The 18,575-nt window shown below is 39.6% G+C and overlaps 1 protein-coding gene across 2 annotated transcripts; it reads right to left on the bottom strand.

Moving 5' to 3' along the window:
* Nucleotides 1-18: 18 nt before the first annotated feature.
* On the bottom strand, nucleotides 19-17,826 carry LOC104911406 (neurabin-1-like). 2 transcript variants are annotated; one of them, XM_031553885.1, is made up of 7 exons: nucleotides 14,266-17,826; nucleotides 14,095-14,172; nucleotides 11,090-11,288; nucleotides 8,636-8,755; nucleotides 6,807-6,830; nucleotides 5,479-5,661; nucleotides 19-4,515 (listed from the first exon to the last, which is right to left on the bottom strand). In XM_031553885.1, exons 3-7 carry the CDS (start codon nucleotides 11,273-11,275, stop codon nucleotides 4,303-4,305), a joined length of 726 nt encoding a protein of 241 aa, XP_031409745.1. In that variant the 5' UTR covers nucleotides 11,276-11,288; nucleotides 14,095-14,172; nucleotides 14,266-17,826; the 3' UTR covers nucleotides 19-4,302. The 2 variants fall into 2 exon arrangements, with proteins under 2 accessions (XP_031409745.1, XP_031409746.1); XM_031553886.1 differs by lacking the exon at nucleotides 6,807-6,830 and having other exon boundaries at nucleotides 14,266-17,819.
* Between the last annotated feature and the right edge of the window lie 749 nt (nucleotides 17,827-18,575).

Below are 18,575 nucleotides of genomic sequence, written 5' to 3'. Positions count from 1 at the left end.
GTGTGCCTGCTTTTATCATTTTTTTTTTTTCAGTGTTCTGGCTCACAGCTTTGGTTTCCTGAGGTTTTAAATGAGGGAAGCAAGGGAGGAGGGAATTGCTACAGAAAGGGTTCAGCCTCTCCGCCACTTGGATGACACTGCAGGGGAAGAGGCCACACCTCAAAAAAACAAAATCAGCTTTTCCTTTCTGACAGTAGTTTTCCACCGTAAACATGTGGCTAAATAATTAACACATGATTTAATTCCTGCAAACTTCCCTTAAACTTCAGCACTGAGAAACAGCACAGACCACACTGCAGAGCCTTCCAAGACCCACAGCTGGCTATATGTGAAGCTCTTCTTTTGCTTTTCAGTGCTGGGATGACACAATGTCAGCCACCTCTTATTTGCCAGCACACGAGCAGCTCAGAGGTGGAGCAGCTTGAGAGGCAGGAGGCTTAGATGAAAGCAAGCAGCTGGGGTGTTAGAAATCCTGATGCTAGGTGAATGCTAATGAGAGCAGAAGACAGGCAAACCTCAGAATTGCCTGCTCAGTAATTCTTGTAAAACCTGGATCTTCGCAGTATCCCTGCAGCAGACCAGAGTCATGGCACAACAGATGCCTTAGCAAAAAGAATCAAAACTAAATCAGATTTGCATACGCTGAGAGACAAACATCACCTAATTCTGTTCAGCTTCTTAGTAATGGCTGCTGGTCTGCTAGACAGCTGTAGCCCATGAGGTAGAATAGGCTCTACCAACAGTGAGCACCACCACTCCTGCTGGGACCACTGGGTGAAGTACATGCAGTAGCGAGCAGTGCCCTGTGCACTGCACATACCAGCCTGAGCTCCTTCCTCATACCTGGTCCCGGTCTGCCCAGGCAGATGGAAACCTTACTGGGAGCTGTAACTCATGTCTCACGGGGGAAAACATGAGCTGGAAGAGAGATCCAGAGACCTGGATAGAGCAAAGAGCCACTGCGGTCCCCCTGAACCTCAGTGCAGGACTTCAGGACTCCAGTAACCTGCCATGCTGCATCTCTTACTTTCTGCTTTTCCGAGTTCCAGCTAGCTCTCCTTTCTGCTCCGCGGGCTACACCTGCACTCTTTCACAAGCCAGATGTGTGCATGCAGGCAGATGGGCACTACCATGGCAACAGAAGCAAAGATCCCAGAAGCATCCTGGTGCTGCCCCAGCAGCAGTCACCTTCTGCCAGCCGTGGGCAGCTGGGCATGGAGCAGGCATGGGCATCGCACAGGCCTGGAACCACCGAGCTGCCTGCACAGCGCTCTGTCAGCACATCCAAAACTGCAAGAATGATGCAAAAATGGGCTACAGATACTCCTGCAGGTGAGCCAAGAGAAAGTCTTTGCAGTCATCTAGCGTGGAGTTCTGTGTTTCTTATTACATACACACACAAAACCGTAAGTCTGACTTAGCATTTGTTTACAGGAAATTTAAGTTCATGACGATGAGACAACTTCATCTTCTGTTTCATAGGTGCTGTTACACAATAAAAGGGGAAGAAATGCAACACAGCTTTAAACATCCTATAGAACAGCAAGAGAGGTTTCAGACTGCACTGCTCTTTATGTCTGTAGTCCAGTGACATTTGTCCGTGCCCCCAAAATGTGATCGTAATAAAAGGAACCATATAAATCTCTTTTATCACAGAAAGAGGAGCAAACTCCTGACATTGCTTGGTTTGTTCTGTTTCCATGTATTGATCAGTATGCATTTTATGATTTTACTTTAACTTTAAGCTACTGCTTTTTAATTTCTTTTTTTTTTTTTAATTGGAGACTAACGTAGTAACATTACCACACAGCAATAAAAACCACACAAATACTGTAAGGATTTCAGTAGGTCAAATTAGTTTTTCTGTAGACTAAGAACCTGATTTACAAACAGATTAACGAGGCACTTTTCTAAGCTTCAAGAATGAAAACAACATATAATGCCAAGCAGCCTGCTCAGGTTCCTAGGAACACAGACAACATAAAGCAGGGACACCACCTCAGATTACTGCATACAACCACTTAAACATGACTATAATGTAAACATAACTTAAAAACATTAAATGCATTTTATCAACATTGTATTTAAAATATGAAATTTCCAGTTTCTTCCAGATAACTTCTCTCACTTGAGTACAAATTTATAACCTCCTAATGCTACTTTTATCAGGCTGTTAAAACTTTTGTGTATTTTTTCCAACAGAGAGTGCACAAATATTCACTCCAATGTGGAATTCTTGTCTATTTTTGCCCGTGGTCTATCTCAAGAAAAATATCAGAAGCCATTAGAAATATTAGAAAGTATCTCTGATGGTAGTTTTGTTCTTATGTTTGAGAAAAATATACATCAGAAACTTGTAGAAATTGGATTTGGAAGCAAAAACTAAGGTAAGACTAAGTAGATATGCTGTGTAGTAGCTTTGAATGCAGTAGGCTCTGTCAGTGTAGATCATTCTACACATCAAAGAAATGATTATGATTGAAGACATTTAACTCTAAACATTGCACCCCAACTGTTTCAAATCTGAATTTCAGAGAACTTGACAGGCAAATCTGAATGTCATAAAGTACAAGAGAGCAAGAGAGCAAGAGAGAAGCCAAGCCAAACTAAAACAAACATTTTCTTCCAAGAAATTCAACGTTAGCAAATTTAAAGTTCAAGATTGCACCTTTGCATCAACATCTTAAACAATTTCCATGGTAGCATGACTGGCCAGATGAAGGCTGCAACTTTCAGAATGCACAAACAGAAAGTGATGTTTCTCAAATACAAATGCTGCTGCACAGTTAGCTCTGACTAAAAGCAGTAAGGTAACACCTCCAGTTTCTTGTGATGGATATTTGCCATTTGTCTTTTCATTCTTTTGAAGCAATACTGAATATTTTAATACCACTCTTAAGAGGCACTAACATCACCCAGCGCGAGTTATGCTCTGCTTCTGTCACAGTCAAAACTATTCAGCAGGCTTCACCAATGGACTTAACAGGCTGGGAGAACAGGAACCTCTAGCATATGTAACAAGACTTTTAAACCATCCAATTGTTCTGCAGCCCATGCCTAAAAATTCAGGTTTCAGTAGAGATATTCTTTAAACACATCAATCAAAACAGTTAATACATGGCAGCTTTGGATTTAGTAACCTTCGCCTCCAAGGCAGCACTGATCTTAGAAGCAACGTACTGAATTCAATCCTAACCAGAATCCCTCTTCTTCCTCTGCTTAAAGTGCACTTCTGTAAAAACTGAAAGTCTTCAGCAGACTCAACTTTGATAATCATTTCCAATGACAGCTTCGTAACAGCACAGCACAAAACATATACTTCCAATGCTTATTGGAGAACGCACCTGAAGATGTGTTTTTCTTGGGAAAAAAAAAATACAAAACAAAACAAAACAAGCCCAGTTTCCTGTTCAAAATACATGAAAAAGAAAGCACAGTGTGCTATAAGAAAGTTACCTACACACTGGGAGCACAAAGAAATTTATACAGATCTATACGCTGTGCTCTAGATAGAAATTCATCCTTGCTCAGATATCTAAAGGATAAATGTTATCCTCAGATTTCTGTGTAAACCCACATAATCGTTTAAGGCTTTGCCTCCTTCCTGGATTAACTACTGTACAGTTAACAGAAAGAGTTCCACCTCCTGTCTTTTACCCAGGGGGGATATCCACTCTCCTGTCTTTATCTCCAGTGTATATTAAGAAGTCACGGAACAGTTGTGTTTCCAGAGCAGTGTCACTTCAACGTACTGTTGCAAGATGAAACTTACTCCAGTAGACGGAATTGAGTATCAAAACACTGCAGAGAAGCGGAAATTCCAGTTAGAAAGTTAAGTAAGTCATCTCCTTTCAGACAGAGGAAAATCCTTTTACTCAGATGCGTAAGCGTTCACCAATCGCTTTGACTGGCCATCGTGTTCAGAAGAGGTGAAGCAGTGGACCATGCTCCTCAGCATCATGCTGGTTACTGAAGTGACCGAACACACAGAGCTCAAAAGAAAAGAGTAGTTTGAAAGGAAACACTGCCACACAAATATAAAATCTGTCAGCTGTCAACAACAACAAAACAAACCGTAGGGTTGGGGTTGTTTAACATGGCAACAACAACGAGCGAGAACAAGATATGCAGGAAAATAAAACTACACAAGATAAAGTTCCCCGGTCATTCTATGTATAGCTCCATTTCTCTGTACACACTCGTGTAATGAACGCAAGAAAGCTGAAGGGGACCAGAGTGGGTGCGAGTTTCTCTTCCCCTCCAAGTGCCTCCACGTTACAAACCCAGCAGCAGTTCTGCTTATCACTGCTCATTAGTGCCCTCTGTTGCTTCTGACGAAGACTTGTCTGTTTTCTTTGATTTCCTCTGCAGTTGCTCTTGTTCCTTCTTCCGAAGCTTTTCCCTTTGCTTTTCCATTTTCTCTTGGGCTTTGCGAGCTTTCTCCAGAGATGCTTTCATTTCCTTTAGCTTTTTTTTAACGATTGCCCTGTCCTGGGAAGATGTCATACCAAGAGCCTGAGAGGGGGAAAACAAAATTTAAAAAGATTTTCATGTAGTTTATCACTGTTTTTTTTCCTATTTTTTATATCCTGATAAAAACTCTTCTCAGAGAGAAGATGATCACAACTGAACAAATTTGTGATATTGACTACCAAAGTCAAATTTTAATAGTATTTTATACTTCTGAAATAGTTTCCATCCTTTCCACTTATAGAATATTAAAGGAGATTTCTCTGCAACCAAAGTTCTACTATATTCATTTCACTGAGATATGGAGGAAAAGAAATATTAAACTATTTGCCTGAGGTCATCTAAGTCTACAAAGAACAAGACTTCCCAATTCTCATTGCTATTCCTTAGTCAGAAGTTTCCTTGCTGTCTTCCAACTTTTTTAGTGATGTTTCAGAGAGGAAACACTGAATTCTGACTTTCAGATATGCTGAGCCTCCCCCAAATCCTTCCTGTAATTATTTTTGATAAAACTGGGCTCATATTTTCACTGCATGAACTAATTCATACTTATACATCAGAACTGTATTTAATTCTAACATAGTCCAATTGGTGTCCAGCTTTTGACTCCAGTATCATAGTAGTCCATTTTACAGTTGCTACTTCAGATGTATTTTTATTTACAATCTTCTATGAATTGCCCTGTTGTAAAACGGAGCTGGATGAGAAATATGTGCACGTAAATACCACTTATATATGGTCCCTTATGATTTATGCAGTAAACACTGGTACACTATACCTACCCAGAGTTTTCACAAAGCCATTCCCTCTGTTTCTGAAGCTGCTGAACGTAAGTGCACATGAGAATTTCTCTGAATGCTGCTGTGGCTTTCTACTCTATGCACATAGCTCAAGTCTATCATCATTCCACATACAGAAGCCCTCTGCTTTCTGGCAGAATTCTTAATTCCTCGATCTCAAGTGACAATAAATAATACAGCTAACCTTGCATTCCGCTCAGTCAGTTACCTTAAGCTTACTCCCATCCAGTTGAAGGAGATGCTCCCCATTAATGTTCTGGGCGCTGAATTCAGAAACGTACTGTTCAAGGTTCAGGCTCATTAACCAGTGGGAAACCTGCTGCACAGACCACTCCTGAACAGCCCGGTTCTGGCACTGACTGTGTTTTGGAGACTGTCCGTCATCGAGGATCTGTGACAAAAATGTGCCGCCTTGTTATTAAAAGGGTAACACTGACCAGCAGTTGCATTTTTCTGCACAAACCGCCAGCGTCAGAACAGAGGTACCCCTATTACCCTTATACTACTGTAACAACAAATTAGCTGCACTGATTGCTCCTGTATCTAACCAGGTATCTAAGAATTGACGCAAGGTACCTAAAAAATTTCTATTGATAAACAGGAGAAAGGAACTGGCATTCCTTTTAATCCAAAGGAGTTGAAATGGCCAGGTGGAACTGCTCCCACTCCCTCACAAGATCTTTATCCTTCAAGTTACAAGGTTTCTAATGGATGCAGTGTATTCTGCAATCCGCTTCCCAGGCACACTCGTTGATCTTTATTATGTGTTTAAGTTGCAAAACAAGAAATTTAGGGGGAAAAAAAAGCCTCACAAAAACCATTCTGAAGTTCAAAGTGGTGACACCAAACAGCCAACGAGACCGATGCTACCTACAGAAGACTATGGGATGACACAGGAACAGTAAAGAACACACAGCAATCCCACAGCCTCCGCCCTGCTCTCCACATTTTGTGCTGCCCAGGAGAAGAGCACAAACCACCAGGAGGGGCAGGTGGGCCTTCAGCTGCTTCAGCCCTGAGTGTCCTCTCTGCCACTTCCTTCCACCCAAGGGAAAGCTGGTGGGGCCTGAAACAAAAGCCACTCTGTGGAAACTTCAGCCAGCACAGCAGCTGCTACAGGCTGCTGCAGCTGTCTCCTGTTTGAACAGCTTTACCACTGGGTTAGATGATGCTGGGAGCTCTTTCAGCCTCTGGCCATCCATTTCTCAGGGATGGGGTAAAGACAGTGTAAGCACAGCCTTTTCCTTTTCCAGCAGCCAGCAGAACCTCAGTGCAGCTGATGCTTGGCCTGTGGGTGTGCTCTGGCACGGGCCCTCCTCCCCCTTCTAACATACCACAAAAGCTGCAATTTGCCATGGCCTTGGAAAGAGTGGAGCTGAAGACAAGGCAGGAGGAGCCAATGATATCTGTGTTGCGCTCAAACAAGGGGATTTGCCACACAACACAGGGAAACAAGAAGTGCAAATTTGCAAATGAGACAGTACATTGCCACGCAATGGTCACACAATTCACCACAACAGCACACTGGTATCTCACCTCATCATCAATCATATCCAGGCTCTGAGTGAGGGAGCAACAAAGAAATGGGAAAGAAAAGCATTATAGAAACAAAATACAGAACATGTAACAGCATGTAAAAGTTTGGGCAAGGGTAGCACCAAGATTTGCAAAACAGATAAGGCTACTCAAAAAACAGAGATTTCTTTGAAAAAAAATTACTTCCAGAAGCAGAGAGGTTATGTTGAAAGCTCAGCACACACACGATTTGGCAGCTAAGCCAGAGATTGTGCCAATGAAGCCCCATGAGTTGATAGTCTCGACACACTGGAACCAGTGGCACCTTGCCTGATGGCTCCAATTGCAAGAGCAAAAACTGCTTAGAAAACAACAGACCTCAGGACCTGGGTTCCCTCCCTGTCCTTTCCTCTCATTCTGCTTCAAATAATTACGTGAAGTCTGCCCAAGAACCATGAGCGAGAGAGCGCTTGCAGCAATGCACCACATCACGTCCAAGCAGCAGCCTCACCATGCCAGGGCACAACTTGGTACAATACAGAGTACAGAGAAAACCTGTTCATTTTTATAGACCTATTCAAACATGGAATTTTAGAAGCATCCAAATAGATACAAGCCAGATGAAAGCATTTTCCAACTACTAGTTCTGTTTAGTTTCAGTGGGAACAGGGCACTGTCACAATAAAATATTTGATAAAATGGGAAGGAAAATTATAAAAGCATGAAAAGTATTCTCAAGGTAGTATTAATACTAAACAAAGTATAAATGATCTCTTTAATGTTTTCAGTAATTCACAGTATATGCAGTCTCCTACCTACTACTCTCCTATCATTCTTCTAAACGTTTACACTTTCTAATCTGTGGTAAGTGCTAAAGAATGACTGGCCTCGCAGACTTCCATTTTGGCAAACGGGGTTGGCACAGAATGGCTCTCATTCTTTAAACCTGCGCAAAACATGACAGCAGTAATAACACTTGTTACTGAAAAGAAAGGAAGCCACAGATTCTTGAAGTTCCTCCTCTCTAAAAAAACCCCTGGCTCAAACCTCAAGCGAAAAATACAAAGTTCTTACTCAGCGTTTGTAAGAGGACAAATGCATGGATGTACAGCGAGGTGTCAAACTGTGCAGTTTCACTGACAATTGAGCCAAACAACAAGTATCTTAGAAATGTGTGTTCAATATATTATATTCCATTCAATGTCACTTATTTATAGGGTTAGAAATGCTTTTTCAAATTTTCACAGGTCAAAAGCCATCTAGTTTGAAGAATCAAACTCAAAATCCACTGTGTATGTGCAAAGCAAGCACAAAGAACGCAAACTGGATTGACACATACACACTCTAATCACTATATACACATTGAGGTACAGAATACACAATAACTGCATGTACAGCTCATTATTATTTTAATATAATTTACATGGTAAAAATAGTTTAGATGCAGGTGCTTTACATTTTAACTATGTTTATCCAATTACACTGCATCTTTATCATCTCAAAACTGTCTCAATTATGTCTATTTTAGTGTACGTATACATAGGTCCACACGTATACATACAGAATGCAGGAACAGTGTATTGAAATGTGTGAGGATAGAGCAGCTCTTAAGAAACCAGCTGCATTTAACAATACTGCATAACGATCCTACAATAATACCATAGGCCAATTGTTTAAAATAATTATTGTATGAACAAGAAAAATTAAAATACTGAAACTAAGGTTAATTCATTTTCTTCTCCCTTTATACACCTAAAACCATCCCTTCACTGCTTGAGTAATTATCAAGCCAAATGCTGTGGGAGAAATAAGACAATCATTTCCCACTTTAAACAATTCCAGCAACATACCTCATCTGATGATAGTGCTAAGGAGTGTGAGAAACCTGGGGTTTTGGGTTCTGCTCCTAAACCACTCAGATCAGCTGAACTTGTGCTGCTGGGACTGAAGTCATCATTGAATGTGAAATTCTGTAAGGAAAAAAAGATAATTTAGAATAAACAAATGATCTCAAATGTGCATCTAAAAGGGAAATTGCTTTTCTGTCTTCCAGGTTGGCACAGTTCAGGAGTGATTTCAATTGCTTACCAAATCATTAGGATACACATGAGGAAGCTTAATCTTTTGCATTGCTAATGACGAATAGAACATGCTATATGCTTTACCACTGTGTACTTCAAGAGACTGCTCTGCCAGCTTAATGCCTCAGTGAGTAGCAAAGTGGTCTGAAAGCAGTTCATAGACTTGCACTTAGGGAATTGGATATCATCATGCAGATAAGTTATTGCTTCCGCTGGTTAATCAATAACATGCTGCTGTCCTTCATATCTTCAAGACAAGCATAGCAGTAGTAGAAAGAGAAGGTCAGAGGATTAATTAGCAGACGGAAGTGAAAACTGCTATTAAAAGAGCAAGGAGAATATCTTGTGAAGCCATTTCTGATTCCTCCCTCTTTGCCTATACTTCTTGAAAAAAATCAGGTTGAAAGCAAAAGATACATTTGGATGCTGAATGTTAAGTACTGAAGTAGTAACCATAAAACAAAGATCATTTTTTTCCTAAGAAATTAATAACAAACATCACATCTTGTAGTAAACAATAGCAAGAGTGTGTGCCTTTTTCCAGGAATGCAGCAACATGATCATTAGAAGAATACAAAAATTAACATTTTAAAGTGGCAAAGTTGGATTTGAGAACCACAACAACTAAAATCTAAAACAAGTCACCATGAAATTTCATTTCAATTGAATAGACAGCTGACGATGCAGTGACCTTTGTTAACTCTTTTGAGACCTCTAATTTTTCCTCTGTCATCTAAATAAATAACAAATCTGATCCATCTTTGTCATTCAATTTTAAAAAATGGATCCAAACATCAAAACCAAAAAGAACAATAACATATATTTTTTTTATCTCCCCTCCAAAATCTGATGTATTTTATCTGATAACAATAGGCCTTCTAAAAACACCAAGTGATGGTCCTCATGAGGTCTCCTGGAATTCCAACTGCATAGGTACTGGAAATTTAAGAGCTTGCAAGAGAGGACAAGAAACAATCAAAAAGCTCTGCTGTTCAGTTTTCTCACACCTATGTTCAGAATAAACGTCCTGCTTTTCTCATCTCCTTAGAGAAGACAAGAAAGTCTGAACACTTTGTGCCCCTACAGCATCCTCAGGCCGTTCAACAGCTCCAACTCCTGCTCCGTGAAGAACACCTTCTTCCTCTCAACTATTCTGATTTTTATTTTACCTCTCTTTTGTGTAAGTTTCACATTTATGATTAATTTTAGCCTTTTTCTTTGTCTAAGAGAAACACACAAAATAGCTGAAGCCTGCTAATAATACTAATAATGGGAGAGCAGGACAAAGGAACACAGAACAAAACAATCTTCACAGTTTAACAGTAATTGTAAGAAGCAATGCTTTTTCCCATTTCAAAATTATTTTTACTCAGTATTTGTTTAACAGCATAAAAAGGATTTACATGTCTAACCCTCATCTTTCTTATAAAAAGAAACTGAGTAGCTGATCAGCTGATTCAAATTCCTGTATATAAGGTTGAGAACTATATCAATATATTGTTTCCTCTTACAAGACCAATGCAAAAAGTAAACTGTTACAAGTTATAAAAGGATAAAGGCAGAGAAATACTTTCCAGAAGTGAAAATACACAAGAAAAAGGAAGTACAGTACTATAACTAAGGGTTATATAATGAGTTATCATGCTGAAACATTCATGCACATAGAAAGGAATCACACAGCTGTATTAAACTGCAGTAGCTCCTATTTATAGTTTGAGCATCTTCATATACAGAATTAAATCCAACATCCACGCATGCATGACAAGCAGATTTCAGTACTGGGGGAGAAAAAGGCAAACGACTGACGGCATACAACATTTCTTCACTTGCAAACATCTCATCTGAATACATTAAGAACAGGTAGGTATTCCTGCAATCAGTCCTGAAGAATGCAGAACGTATCTATCACTGAATACACAAATCTAGCATTTGTTCAGTGGATCCAAATGCTAACTTCCACTGGCACCACTTGCGTTTGCTACAGTACAGCACACCACGGTTAGTTTACTGAATTAATGTACATTAAGAGAAAGACAGAATAAAAAGATAGAATGTGGAATGGTACAATGATGGAGATGCTCTGTTCAGATGAGCTTTTACCGTACAATGAACACCATGCACTGTTTATTGTAGTGTTAACATATTGGCCCGTTCTTCTTCCAGAAACACGAAGCCAATTATGCCACTCAACACAGTGGGAATAAGGTAGTTCTTATTTTCTACCTTTGACCCTTTTTTAGCTGGGCTTATGTTTTCAGAGGAAGGTTCTGTTGAGCTGGTAGGTGACGGCAGGTTGCTAGAAGAATTGGATCCCTTGCCACTCTCTCCATACCGTGTGAATGGTACACAGTGTGGGAGAGAGGAGGATCGTTCTGTTAAAGATTTACTGCTGGCTGATTTCTGCAGCATCTCTCTGGTGGTCCTGCGTAAGAGAAAGGAACAGGAATTTGTGTTAGAGTATAAAATACGAAAAAATGCTGCAGAGGTAGTTAATTGCAAAAAATAATGACATTCCATGAAACTGTGACTAATCACCACAGTGGCATGCAGCTGGTAATAGTCTTGAAATCTCTCTTGTAACAAAAGGAAAAGTGTGTTCTTTTGATTTGTTTTCTAACTTTAGCTCTTCAGATAACACGCATGCAGCAAATGAAGACAGATGCTGCACAAAATGCCTGTGTCCCTGTGTTTTGGTGTGAACCAAGCCACACACTGCTGGTACCACTGGGGCTTGGACTCAGCACTGACCCAGGCAGGCTCTGCTTCCCTGACAGGTCTGGCTTCATTTTGGAGCACAGGCAGAAGGAACCAGGTGTGTTTGCACACACCTACATAGATGTGTCTTTGTTACAACAGCTAAATACTGAGAGACATCTTGTTGTTGTTTTTTTATTTCTTTGTTTAATTAAATATTAAAAATACAACTATAGAAAAGAATGAAATAAACATTTGATATCAGCTCACTTTTTCATAGTAACAGTATATAAATCTTCCCTCACTTCTAACTTATGGTCAGCTTCTAAATCGTTATGGATATAATCACTAGCTCTTGGCACTGGGAAGCTTCTTTTCTGTATGGATGAAATGGAAGCTGCCAGAGAACCCCCAGACAGCAAGGCAGAACCAGAATCCTCTCTCCCTTTGGCTTCTTAAATGAAGATGTATCTGATACAGCCCTGTACTCCCTCCTTGTGCTCCAATATTGCTTGAAAGAAGACAAAGAATGACAGTGTCTAAATCACCTATAGCTCCAGGCTGAGGAACGTAAGAATACGTGCTTTCTACTTAAATGGGGGGAATTTGTTTATATATTTAACATCAGTGATAGTCTTCAGAAATAATTCAAGATTTTCTTCTACACATCTTCAGTTGTTTTTTGGTAGTGTTTTTTTTTTTCCATGCTAAAATAATGCTTGCAACATATATCTGACAGCGTGATTAATTCTACATCAATCTCTAATGCTCTAATAGACAAAAATAATTATAACAGGATGCTGTCTTTTGATCATCATCTTCCTTCTTTCAAAGAGCTTATACAGCTTTGGACTGTAAAGAAAACATCCTCAGATTTTTCTCAGGCAAATTCTTTGGAGTTACTAACAAAGGAAGTGACAACTGGTGTTTAAAAAGTTACACTAAAACAACAACATTTCAGTTTACAGAAGCACAGCAAGGATTATAAGTGCTCATGAATTTTGAGTTTCATAGTACTCAACTTTGGTTTTAACAACCGTCTCCAAACTCAGAAATACTCAGTGACAAACAGTGCAAATAGCTGATTTATCAGAGGGTCTCATAAGCAACTGATCATCTTATGCTGATATCTGCTTCCTCTAAGGAAGACACCTGCTGGATTTCATTAACACCTGTAACGTACTATGTTGGTATCAGGAACTTATAAAGAAGCATACCTTCCTTCTTCCCAACCTGTCTGGTAGTTAAATGCCACCTGGTGTTAATACCCTGCTAAGGGCACCAGCTGCCTTACAGCTAAGCACAGGTGCAGAGTGTTTGGTTTAACAAATCCCTCTTCCAGTACGGAAGTACAGCGAAGAACATTAACTGTAGGATACAATGCAAGCAGAAATGATTGCTACAGTTTGTTCTGACACCAGCACAGAGACGCTGAATGCTATAAGATCACCAAAGATCCTGCCAGATATGTGCAGAATGTGAGTGTATGCTGTGTTAGAACAGGAAACTTGCAATTCAGTACAGTATGCCTGAAGGGGTATGTCAGAAGTGTAACATTTCTTCTGCTTCTGTGATTTTAAGGAGACTTGTCCCTGGGACTCTATGTGTCAGACTGTCAGCAAAACTCTCCAAGCTGCTACAGTTTTTCAAATGCATACATTTTTGGAATAGCATGAGAACTTTGCTTTCTTTAGCAAGCTCTTTTATCGTGTGTGCTTTCTTTTGCATTATTTTATGTTCAGAAAAATTTAGAGTTGCTAGAACCTTAGGACTTTCAGAATATATTATGTTTGCTTAGCACTCCTGATGTCTATCTAAATGCTTGCCTCTCATACCTGGAGCCAGGTATGGCCTCTCTGGATGGGTCTATGTCAGACTCATCACTATACAAGGAGACCTTCATTAAAAATCCACACCATGCTCTGCTTCCTGCCATTCTGAATGCTCATTTATTTATTCAGAGGCCAGATGCTGATGGTGTGGTCTCATCAAATCTCACAGATAATTCAAAATTCCTTGCCTGAGAGTTAGTTGGTGACATGACCAATGCAGTCTGTATTTCTTCTGTCTGCTTTCAACTTATGATGTTCATTCTCAGAAACAAAACCTTCTGAAAGCATTCCTGAAGTGGGCACAGTGAAGCTGCAGGGAATATCTGCTGCTCAGCCTTGCTCTTGGGACTTTTTCCTCCAAAATATGTGGACTCATGTCAAAGTTTCTGAATGAAGGCTATTAATAACTTAGTGTTTGTCTGTGTGTATGCATCTTGTAGGCCAGCTCTAATTAACTATTTCTGCAAATCTAATCAATAGATGTAGTAGCACTAGTTAGAAAATCTCCAAGTATTTTTAGATTATTGGTTAGCCATCCGTTAGTTAAGAAATCTAGGTTTGTAAGCTCAACAGGTTGCTTCAAGGCTTAAAATTTATTTCTATGAAGGCAGTGGGACAGCCAGCGTTCAAGTTTTAGGAATAACTACATTTTCTCAACATTTCTGGAATGCCATTTCTTGCATCCTCAATCTTTTACCATACCTAATGCCACAGGTCACCCTAATAGCTTCTTTCTCTTTCCGCTTCTTGCCCTTGTTTGAACTTCTTCGCAAGGGAGCTCTACAACAATATTGGAAAATATTAGAAAATGTCCTTGAAATTTTATTTTTAATCCTTTATATAAAATTAATATTTTAAGTAACGAATGCTTACCCAAGATCTGCAAGTTTTCGCTTTAGTTTTTCTGCATGCCCTATAGTAGGAAGAGTAGTTCTTGCTGCCTGGGCACATGTGGCACCATCTAGGATACATTTGTACACGGGAGAATGTACATTATTATTTTTAATTGCTACTGATCACTATTCCATTTTCCATCCCTCCAGAACAGTCTGTGTATCTGTTCAGGATTAGATATGCATATACATGTACACATCTGTAAGTACACAATTTCATTGGGTGCATTCTTCTCATTTTTAAGAAGATGGTGAAGAAAGCAATAAAAAATTAACAGTCTCAGAACTTGAAAATACACATGGGGAAATCTTATTTTAATCAATGTAAATGAAAAAAGTTAACCTTGGTTGAGCTTCAATGAATATGTAGTAAGATGAACAACACAGAAGATTTACACACACAGAAGGTAAACATTACAGCAAATCCCTTTTTAAACTCAGCAGTGGCTGCTTATTTCTCCCTTTGCAGAAATCACATGGTATGTATGCTTTTCTTCAAAAATGATTGCTGAAACCCTTTTTTGAACTTTGGAGCAGAAGGTACTTTTCATGATGGACAAACTAGACAACAGTTATCTGCTTAGCTTGAATATTTGGTTAAAATGAATACTTAACTTGAAATCCAACCATTTCCAGTAAGAAAATTTGAAAAAAAAAAATTGAAAGTAGTATCTTAGTTAATACATTTGCCTTTAGTCCTCTCCTGATTTCTTATCCCTTCTACATAAACTGTTAACAGCTAAAGAGGGAACAGACTGCAAGAACCTATGGAGTCAAAATAACAGCTCAAAGTATCCAAACCATCCTGTGAAATCTATATGGCAGCTAAAACAACTAACACACCAATTGAAAAACGCACACACGGTTTCTGTGATTCTTCAACACAAAGAGTGCTCCCAGATCCTCTGGAGGAAGCAAATGAAGGCCAGTCATTCACATCACTTGCAATTTGGTGACTTTACAACGTGACCTCAGATTTACAGTGGCTTTGGTTAAAAGCACTGCTGTGTTTGTGGATTTCTCCTAAGGAGGCTGACAAACATTAAACCCTCGGAATTAAACCACAATACCACAGGACAGTAAACCATGTGCACAGAGGAACTCTGTACATTGCTTTGTGGATACTGTTTGGCCAAGTTTTCATTCAGTAAAAAGTTCAGTGTGGAAATGACTCATGAACCATTGTGAAAAAAGCAAGAAAACAAGGCTGCTGAGATATTAACGCTCTAAAGGCCTACTAACATCAGCCCTACTGACAAGTAACCTGAGGTCAAAAAAGAAAACACACAGAAGATCCCCATGAGGAAAAAAAAAAAGCAACAGGCAACCTTAGGCAGTGCATACTTTGCATCACCTCTACACTGCTCACGCTTCTCTCTTCTCCTCAAAGATCTACTTATGGCTCCCCTTTCATCTTTAATGTATGCTTTTCATCTAACCACTGTCAAAAGCACTACTTTGAAGAATTAAAGATTGCAAAGCTTCCTTTCACACTTGGCACTCACAGGCAAGTGGCTGGGGGGCAGAGGGCTTTTTTGAGAAACATCTTAAAGCAAATGAAACTACCAGATACATTAACTTTGTGGTGGGCAAATAATATATTTAGTAGCTGGAGGTTTTGCTCCTGTGGTAGAAGTACTCTGCACAGCTTGGCAGGAACACACAGCAGGTACAAACTCCATCCAGGCTTTTGTATTACTTTGCTCCCACTCACATGCAGCTGGGCCCTGCTGGAGCACTTTGAGTAACGAGGATTTGCTGTGAAAAGCACTCATGCTGGCCATGAGATAGATACAGGGGGAGATGGATGGGCTAGTTTCCAGAAACAACTTCAGCAGAGATTTCAATCTACTGGCTTGCATAGGTGCAGGCATGCACTGCTTAGCCCACAGCAGCAGCCATGAACCAGGGCTGCAGGTCCCTGCCCTGGCAGGAGGGACATTTGACCACCCTGGAGAGGAGCATCTTCCCTGCCTCCTTCAGGTTCTTCTAGGAGGCTGAGGGAATTCTGGTTCCTGAGGATCAATCACACAGAAGACATTCAACCCATCACTTTCAGCCTGCCAGACTTGGTGTAAGTAATCTGCAACTGATGGGTGGCAAAGGGGTCCAGATCCAACTTTCTGTCCCATGGTCACAGCACAGCTAAAGCCATCCCTACACCAACTAGGGATGGCCCACAGAGATCACCTCAACTGCCTTGCCAAATGAAGTTGCACAAAGCAAGCAGAACTGAAGAAATGAATCATGCTCCTATACGAAAAAGTCATGCTCAGAAGACAAAGAAGCAAAATTCCTCACCACTTCTCAATGAAATGGAACTCCTACCATTTCAGCTCTTCCCACAGCACTCATGAGAAAAAAAAAACAGTGAACTTGCTAAAGCTCACTTTTGCTAATCAGTGACTAGCCAGTGGACCCATGACCACAAGTATGTGATCTCTTTCTATCTAAAAAACCAACTAACTAAACACAATATTTTAATGTTCTTTTTATATTCTGCAATGTAGGAGTTTGACAGCCCAACGATAATAAAAATAGTATCACTACGACACTTATTGCAGAACAACTCCTTTAGGATATTTCTTTTTCATAGAACTTATTAAATGTAAATTCCTCATATGAAAGCAAATTGCTCTATTTTAGCTTCCGTGTACCCATTAGGATCAGAATACACCCAAAAGCACTGGCTGTTTACGTAACAGTCACAGTGGGGAAAGCATGACACCCTTCCTTATTTAGACACAGATTATTTTTCAAACCTAAGTTGGGAAGGAAAGAGCAACACGGTGGGTGGAATGTAATAACCTATTTCTTAAAATATAAGGTCTAGTCTCCTTCAAATTCTTATCAAGATATTTTTCATACATCGGATGTAAATGCAGGATTTAAGATTTCACTGATAAAGTAATCACATGCCTACGCTGAAATAAGAGTTGAGCAAGCCATGTTCTTATGTCCACATCCTAATTTTTTAGTTGTAAAATTCAGGCTCTGAATTTAACTTTGATTCATTAAAAATTAACAATTAGCAACTATGTAATGAGATCAGGAATATTAGAATTCAGCATATATTATATTGCATTATATATATAAACGTCAGCATATATTAACCTATGTCAAAAAACAACAAAACTTGGTCAATCTGTCTTTTAAGAATTGCTGTGAAAGCGCTGTATGATGATAAAGAAAAATAGGTTGCAAGTGAATGGCAAGTCTTTCCATTTACAAAGATAAGAGAACAATCTTCAGCAAGTTTTGCTTTATTTTAGTTATTTCCACTTAGCCAAAGTTAGTTCTGAACCTATCCAAACCTATTTCTGCAGCCTTAGAAGCAATTTTATCTAGATTAGCTTAAGTTACAGTTAGAGAACACACCATGCATGGACAAGAATGCTAAAATGCTTTAAATTGCTAATTTTGACTTTGTAAGACATTTGAAATGGAGGGCTCAAAATTCTGTGCAGTACTGCATGTAGGTTGCTCCAAAAGTAATGCCTCCTACTTATTTACATGCAAACTACAAAGACACAAAGAGCACAATAACACTATTTGATAGAGCTAACTGTCAGCTACAAAACAATATTCTTCAATACTTTCAACACCATTAGCTGTGCATTTTCACCAGGGATGAACAAAAGTCAGCCTGCTACACTCGTAACAATCTGTACCAGTAGAAGAGCCCCACTGTATCTGTCATCACTGCTGAAATGCATCACCCACCACCTCAGTTTGCTCACATCCACTGCTGGGTCTCCATAAACGCTCAGCAAACATCAATGAATGTCAGTGGGTGCCATTTCTTCCACATGGAGAAATTAAATTCCACACTTTTACTTGACATGCACTTCCATGTCAGAAACCGTTTTGTCAGGCTGCCCCTCTGCTGCCTTCTGTTGCATAGCAACAAACTGTAACAGAATATTGGTGGGATGGTTCAATCTCTACTGCCATACCAACATCTGTCTCTGACATCATGGGGCAATATCATAAAACAGGAGGCAGTACTTTTGGAGCAAGCCTCACATTATGAATGCATTGAATAAACAAGAACTTGAAAAATGTACCTGACCTAGGTATGATTGTATCATGTCTTATCAAGTTTACATTTAAATAATCTCTACTAAATAAATAACAATGTGGCCAACCTTTCTAACTAATCACTATTTTTTTTTTCCTATAAATACAGACTCCCCAGCCACTGACCTCCTGTTTAACCAAGAATCTGATGGCTCTCAGCAATTAAAAACTACAATCTGTTATTTTTGTTTTATGCTCCTTTTCAACCAT

The sequence above is a fragment of the Meleagris gallopavo genome, chromosome 6 (assembly GCF_000146605.3).
Source record: "Meleagris gallopavo isolate NT-WF06-2002-E0010 breed Aviagen turkey brand Nicholas breeding stock chromosome 6, Turkey_5.1, whole genome shotgun sequence".
Classification (NCBI taxonomy): domain Eukaryota; kingdom Metazoa; phylum Chordata; class Aves; order Galliformes; family Phasianidae; genus Meleagris; species Meleagris gallopavo.
This window is presented reverse-complemented; position numbering and strand designations above follow the sequence as displayed.